This window comes from Diadema setosum, chromosome 9 (genome assembly GCF_964275005.1).
Source record: "Diadema setosum chromosome 9, eeDiaSeto1, whole genome shotgun sequence".
In the NCBI taxonomy this organism is placed as follows: domain Eukaryota; kingdom Metazoa; phylum Echinodermata; class Echinoidea; order Diadematoida; family Diadematidae; genus Diadema; species Diadema setosum.
The window spans coordinates 27,456,020-27,463,489 of NC_092693.1; the positions used below are offsets into that span (position 1 = coordinate 27,456,020).

General features: G+C 37.7%; 1 protein-coding gene across 1 annotated transcript in view; it reads left to right on the top strand.

Moving 5' to 3' along the window:
- Positions 1-6,560, top strand: part of LOC140232624 (anoctamin-10-like) — a 32,042-nt gene extending 25,482 nt beyond the window's left edge. The window contains exons 11-14 of the mRNA XM_072312724.1: positions 1,083-1,274; positions 3,640-3,771; positions 4,282-4,398; positions 5,465-6,560. Of these exons, the coding sequence (XP_072168825.1) occupies positions 1,083-1,274; positions 3,640-3,771; positions 4,282-4,398; positions 5,465-5,590 (567 nt within the window). The 3' untranslated portion in view covers positions 5,591-6,560. The remainder of the gene's footprint in view (positions 1-1,082; positions 1,275-3,639; positions 3,772-4,281; positions 4,399-5,464) is intronic.
- Positions 6,561-7,470: the final 910 nt, after the last annotated feature.

Consider the following 7,470-nt stretch of genomic DNA (forward strand, 5'->3'; position numbering starts at 1 on the left):
TGATATCTTATTATATCATAATCTATATATATATATATATATATATATATATATATATATATATATATATATATATATATATATATATATATATATATATATTATATATCATATAAGGACACTATTAATATGTACATATGGAACTACAGATCACATTTCAATTCATACTGATAAGCTTGCAATTTGTGTGGCGAGAGAATTACTCTCCTCTATGTGCAAACAGATGTTTTTGCCAATGAAATTTGATTTCGGGAATGTGTTTCTTAATGAATGTTTGATTTTGTTAATGTCTAGTTTGCATGTGATCGTGTCATGATCGTCTGTAAATTGGTGTGTAATGTTATCATATGGTTCTGACAAGCTTGTGTTGTGTGTGGAAGATTAGAACAGGTTAGGCATAATGCTGTGTGACGCATTTGTGTTTCTGTACATTATGCATGTGTGTAGAGATTAGAAATTCCTGACAGTAGGAAGTCAGTCAAATCAGGAGATTGCCTTTATACACAAGTCATGATGATACATGTATGCATAGGGCTGTATGTGAGCCGTTACATACTCAAACACATTCTGTGCATGTACACATACCTGTGTTCACACGCATGTATAACATGCAGTGCTGGGATGGAGTGCAATGTAAAAAATATGCAAGGCACAGTTTTTGTTGCATTAAGCTGTAGAATCTTCAGACATGGTTGCACAGGCAAAGAAAAGATTTACCCAATAATAGAGATTTTACTTTACATGGCTATAACAGAATGATTAATTATGGTTTTCTTTGTTTGGGAATCACAAAATCTATCTTCTTGTAGCAGTTATTTCTAAACAGCTACAATGTAATCTTGCTATAAGAATGACATTTTACATAGACTTGTGTGGAAGGAAAGTTCACCATAAGTTGGGACTGCGAAAGTTTCCTCGTAATAAGCAATCTCATTACATTGCAGTGTTTGTTACATGTAGTTTTCCCTATACCATGAAATTCACTCACTCTCATATGATATGGGGGAAAGGGTGTGAATCAGGTTGCACTTATGCTTGTGTTGTACATGTATTGTATTCTCAATCTTTCTGTGTATTTCCAGGGAACATTTGATGACTACTTGGAGCTGTTCCTTCAGTTTGGTTACGTGTTCCTCTTCTCTGCTGTGTTCCCGCTGGCAGGCATCTTTGCGCTCCTCAACAATGTCATTGAGGTGCGGAGTGATGCCTTCAAGCTCAGCCGTGTGTGCCAGCGACCCTTTGGACAAGCTGTTGCCGACATTGGCACTTGGCAGGCAAGTGCCATCTTGTAACTTTAGGGACTACAGTCAGTAATGGAGGTTTGAGAGTATTTTCCCCAGAGGGCCCCAGAACTCTGAAATCAAGGAATAGCAAAAAAAAGAAATAATAAAAAATCTTTTTCTCTAGAACCAGAAGTGATAACTATGGTAGTAGGTACATTTAAAAAGAAAGAAAGAAAGAAAGAAATAGTCTGCAGAAATATGTGGAAGTTGAATTATCTGTGGGATCATTCCGAAACCGACTAACGGTTGATCACAGTGGCTAGTTATTTTCTTCAAATTTTCTATGTGCTTGTAAATATCTGTAAATAAACTGTATTATAATGTAAATAGCACAGTCTGCAAGAATATTCAGCCTATTGAAGGAGGCAGACTTAATCAGAAGAAGAAGAAGAAGAATTTGCAATACTATGATGAGCCATAAACCCACTGTGTCTCTTGTTATGCCTCCGCCACGAAGTGGTGCCGGAGGCATTATGTTTTCGGGTTGTCCGTCCGTCCGTCCTTCCGTCCGTCCTTCCGTCCGTCCGTCCGTCCGTCCGTCCGTCCTTCCGTCCGTCCTTAATGAATTTTGTGGACAAGGTAACTATCGAAACCTGTTGAGGTATCCTAATGAAACTTGGCATGTATGTGTATTAGGGGGTGAAGTTGTGCCTATCAACTTTTGGGTGCACATGCTCAAGGTCAAAGGTCAAAAGGTCAAGGTCAAATATATAAAATTTCACTATTTCCACCATATCTAGTGAATGCCTGAAGATATTTTCTTGAAACTTAGTGTATACATGTATTACCCAATTGAGATTCTCTGGTGAAAGTTTGGGTCATGAGCTCAAAGGTCAAAGGTCAAAAGGTCAGGGTCAAATACATAAAATTTCACTATTTCCACCATATCTATTGAATGCCTGAAGAGATTTTCTTGAAACTTAGTGTATACATGTATTACCCAATTAAGATTCTCTGGTGAAAGTTTGGGTCATGAGGTCAAAGGTCAAAAGGTCAGGGTCAAATACATAAAATTTCACTGTTTCCACCATATCTATTGAATGCCTGAAGAGATTTTCTTGAAACTTAGTGTATACATGTATTACCCAATTAAGATTCTCTGGTGACAGTTTGAGTCATGAGGTCAAAGGTCAAAGGTCAAAAGGTAAAGTAAAAATATTAAAACTTCTTTTTTTTCTCCGTACCTTTGAAAATTGTTCAAGGTATCTTCATGGAACATAGTATATACATGTACTGACTGGAAGTGATTATCTAGAGAATGTAGGGTTCATGGGGTCAAAGGTCAGGGGTCAAAGGTCAAGTGCAAGACTTCAAAATTTTACTATTACCCTCATATTTATGCAATGCCAGCAGGGTTATTTTTTTACACTTGGTGTATGCGTGTGTAACCTAATAGAAATTCTCTGGAAAGTTTTTTTTTTTTTCTCTTTTTGCCTCAAAGGTCAAAAGGTCAAAGATCAAGTGAAAGTGCTGAACTAACTTTTTCCTCCATATCTCGGAAGTGGCTCAAGTTACCTTGAATCTTAGTACATATTATGCATGTTCTACCTGAAAGTAATTATCTTATGAATTTTAGGGTCAAGGGCCAGATGAAAATGGTAACAATTTACTATTCAATTCAGAAATTGCACTTTTTCTCCACACCTGTACCTTGAAAATTACTCAATGCCTAAATGTATGAATGGGTCAAAGTCAAGTTAGTCCTTAAATCCCTAGATACATGCTCTCCTATTCATCCAATTAAATCTACGTCAAGGAAGGTGAACATTCAACACATTTGTAACAAACTTGTCATTCCAATATTTTACCAATTTTGTGAAAATGTAATCACACAGTGTCCACATGTACTATCTAGACCTATTGGGAAAATCATGCATTATGGCGGAGGCATACCAGTCGCCAAAGCGACATTTCTAGTTTAGTGTTGTTATGTGTTTATTGAATATTGGCGATGTCACTGACTGTATGATTGTGTTGAGGCATGCAGTATACTGCAGCTTTATGTTTAGCAGTTCCTAATTTGTCAATTTTAGTATGTATATGGAAAACTGCAGTGCAATTTTTATCATGGATTACTCTGTCATCAAATGCATAAATAATCTATTTGAAAATAAGTATCAAGAAAAAATGTTTACCAAACATGTTTCATATGTCATGGCCAAACATGGTAGTGATTTTATTCAAAATATGACATTGTCATAGACTGTTCTGAAGTGAACAATGTAAGTCTGAAAAGGCATTGAGGAAAATCACAGGGCTGTCAAAACCTGATTTTTGCATAGTGGGGAAAATATTTATGTGAGTTGCGGTATTTCTGTAATGGCTTTCTATTTCCAATTCTGCTCTGCTTATTCAGATCACATTTGAGATTATGAGCATCATTGCTGTGCTAACCAATGTGGCACTGATGGCTCTGTCACCTGAGATCCAGTCCCTCTTCCCAGAGATGTCCACCACCAAGTACATCCTTCTCTTTGTGATAGTTGAGGTAAGGCATCCTTGTGAGAAAAACTAGCAAAGAAAATTAAAACTTTTTGTGGGCAATTTTGCAAAGGAGGAGGGCATGACTTCTTATAGGCACCATTGTCATTATATCCTTTAATGTCTAAAAGAGACTTTGATGACAGTAGCAATAACGATCAATGAGGACATCTGTAGTAAGAGTAATAAATCCTTGTATGTGAAACTGTAACATCAATGTAATCATAACAATAAATCTTCATTTTGGTGGTTTGTGTAAATGAGACCATAATGAGGATGATTACTATGATAGCATACAGTAATGTAACTAATCCATGGTGCTTGAGACAAAATTTTGTCTATGTAGATTTGTAGTATCAGTAATTAGCTTTGGTTTTTTTTTGATACTTGCCTTTTTATCTTTAGTAATTATAATGTTTTTATAAATCACCTGGAACTAGCTTGTCATAATGGTAATAACATTTAGCAGAAATGGAAGTATTTGATAGTAATTTCTTTTTCCCCCTCTGTTGTTCAGCACATCTTCCTTGCCTTCAAGGCAGCCATTGCCATCCTCATCCCAGATTTGCCCAAGTGGATGGAGGTTGAGCTTGCCAAGGAGGAGTTTGAATCTAGAAAGGCTCTGGCAGACAGGGTGAGTTTCTCTTCCTACCATTCCCCATTACCACCCAGCCCCTCCTCTTCCAGGAGCAGATGATCATGATTTTCTACGTCGGTTACTTCCCCTGCTGGAACCTCCATTTTGTGCCCTGTCTGAGGGATAACATGTTTTCGGCTCTTTATAGAGGAGCCAACACGATTGCACACAACATCGCTTAGCCAGACTCAGTAGGATAAACTTAAAACTTAAAGGGATTGTATAGTTTTGGTTGAGACCTAACTTCAGGTTTCTAGCATGTTTGGTGAGATAATGAGAAACCTCGTATGAAATGTGGAAGAACCTGTAATTCCAATAGGAATTCAACATTAATTTGATGAAAATTGGTTTTTAAATGGCTGAGATATCCAAAACGGAGCGAGCTAATAAAATGTGGGACCCACCTTTTATTACCTGTATGATTGCTTTGTTTTACTTTGTTTTTGGATGTCTCAGCCATTCCAAAACCGATTTTCATCAAAATAAATGCTGAATTCCTCTTAGAATGGTATGCTCGGCACTATTTCATAATTGGTTTCCTGGTATCTCACGAAAAATTAAAAGCCCTTTCCTCATCTCCACCAGTACTATATTATCCCTTTAATCCATTTGAATCCAAGGCAGATGTGCTGCTGACTGAGCCCCATCTCTGCCTCACGTTTTCCCGAGATGAGTACTGAAATAAAAATGAGGCCATTTGATGGATATTTTGAGCCTAGGGGATGCTACAGCTCTACCCAACCTTGTTCAAACCTGTGTAAAATATCCATCATTGTTGCTCTTATTCTCAGGTACCCAAACCTCCTATGTATTCTGTACCCAATTGGCAATAAATAGATTTCTTGCTTGTGTAAGATCTAGTCAATATGATACCATGATAGGGTTTTTCATTGTAATATCTTACTTTTATCTTTTGCACTCCCTGCACTGCTATATTTTATTTTGAGAATGTGAAGGATGATCTCAGCAGAATGTATCCTAGCAACCACTGAATCACATCTATTAATCTCATACCTGGGGTCTCTCATCACCTGTTGCATCTTAATCCCTCTTGTTGAAACAGAAAGCTGCTGAGTTAACCCGTGAGCTGTCATTCAGCAATGACAAAGAGAAGACAGCCAGTATGGCCGAAGCCCGTATGGCCATACTTGCATCCGAGGCAACGGATATCTACAGTCAGCCCCACTGACCACCGACAAGGCTGTTAAGAGTGTTCAGGTCACTGCATCGTGTGGATGGCGGTACCACTGAGGGCAAAGCAAGCTGATTAAGGAATCTCATTGCAGTAGGGCTATATGTGCCTCCTGTGCAGTGTGAAGTCTGTGTCACTGTCATGTCAGTTTGAGTGTGCACCCACATCGCAGCCTTGTGTGTGTGTTTTTTCTGTTTATTCATTATATGCACATATATTTATGTTTTTATACACTACAAATTTAGTTTATCGTACTGATTTATTGATAAAATATATCCTCTAAAAATATATACATGAATTGTTATATTTAGGTAGATATTAGATTTTAACCGGACTTAATTTCAATATATTGTAGATTCTGAATAGATGTAAATCTAATAAAAATCAAGTAAAGGTAGGATGAAGAATTTTGGTTGTGTTTGATTTATTACACCTGTTTTCATTCTCAACCAAACATACTTGCATTGATGGTTATCTCAGCATGCTGCTCATTAGTGTGCTTACAGTAAAGTGGAAGACAATCCCAATAAAAATGAATGTAGTCCCCATTAAAGTATAGTGAGTAAGCCGTCAATATGACACAAAGGATGTATTTTCATACGCATGTATCAGTGATTCACAAGGTAATTGGCTTTGACCAACAATATTCCAGGATGCTTCCAGACGGAAATCAGCCATGGAGATGATGAATCTTACAGTAAGAAATTGAGATGATGACATGCCATCTTAGAAGCCAATTCAATGACTCGTTGTGATACGTGTACACTCATTGTAAGAGCACTATATAAGTACCCATATTGTATTGTATTGATTATAATCCCCAAGAGACAATTGCAATGTCAAAAGTATTACTGCCAGTTCAAGTAAAATGTTTTCAGACTACATTCATTACCAATTTTTGCAGCTGAGGGTCTGTACATAGTCTTGGTTCAGTCTAGGAAACAAATCTGTCTGACCATTAAAACATTCAGGCCTGTGTGCATTTGCTTGTTTGTTTTGTATTGTTTTTTTTTTTTTGGGGGGGGGGAGAGGGGAGTTGCTACATCGATCGTTTTGGATTGCAAGATTTTCAGCCCTGGTATATCATTAGCCTAAAATATCTGAAAGTGTGTGATAACATAAAACATGATAAAAGTAATCATTTTGTTTTCTTGCCACACAGAGGACTTGGCTATGCATAAATAGCAATATATCCTCATGTATGACATGACTGCTATGATTAATTCAGAGACAGTGATAGGAAAGCCTGGGTAGAAGGAAACAGATTCATGTAAAACTTATATTTACAACTCAAAACAATGCATAGCTGCTCAATCGATAGCGGTGACCATAGCATAAGCAATCATGACAAACTTCGTGGGCAGGTTAGTCCCTTGTCTGTGACCCAACCAGAGAGATATCTTTCATGTAAAGCAGGCAAGTTATATTCCACTCAGAGAGAATGAGATGCAGAATAGAAAATAGGATTGCCATGGCAACCAGGACATATGGTCCAAGGAAAACTAGTAGCGAAGCTGTGTGATGAGAGTGTTCCATTTCACACGAAAAGGGAGTTTGATTACATTGCACAGATGGTTCATTCATACGAGTGTATGGCACAATGTGACTAGTTGATATCATTTGGTGACTATTTGCTAGTTACCTGGGGCAAACCACGAGGAGTCGGCATCTTTCACCCGTTTTCGTGTGTAGGTGGGTAGGGGAACACTTCACCAGGTTAGCACCCTGCTCTTTGTGATACAAGTGGGATCTTTTACGTGTGTGAGTCATGGCTTTAAACTCACACACTGTACGGGGATGAGGAGACATCTGCGTTTTGAACCAAGTGGACTTTTCCGAGTTAGTTTGTTCATTCCCCACAGAAGTTTGCTTTTCAA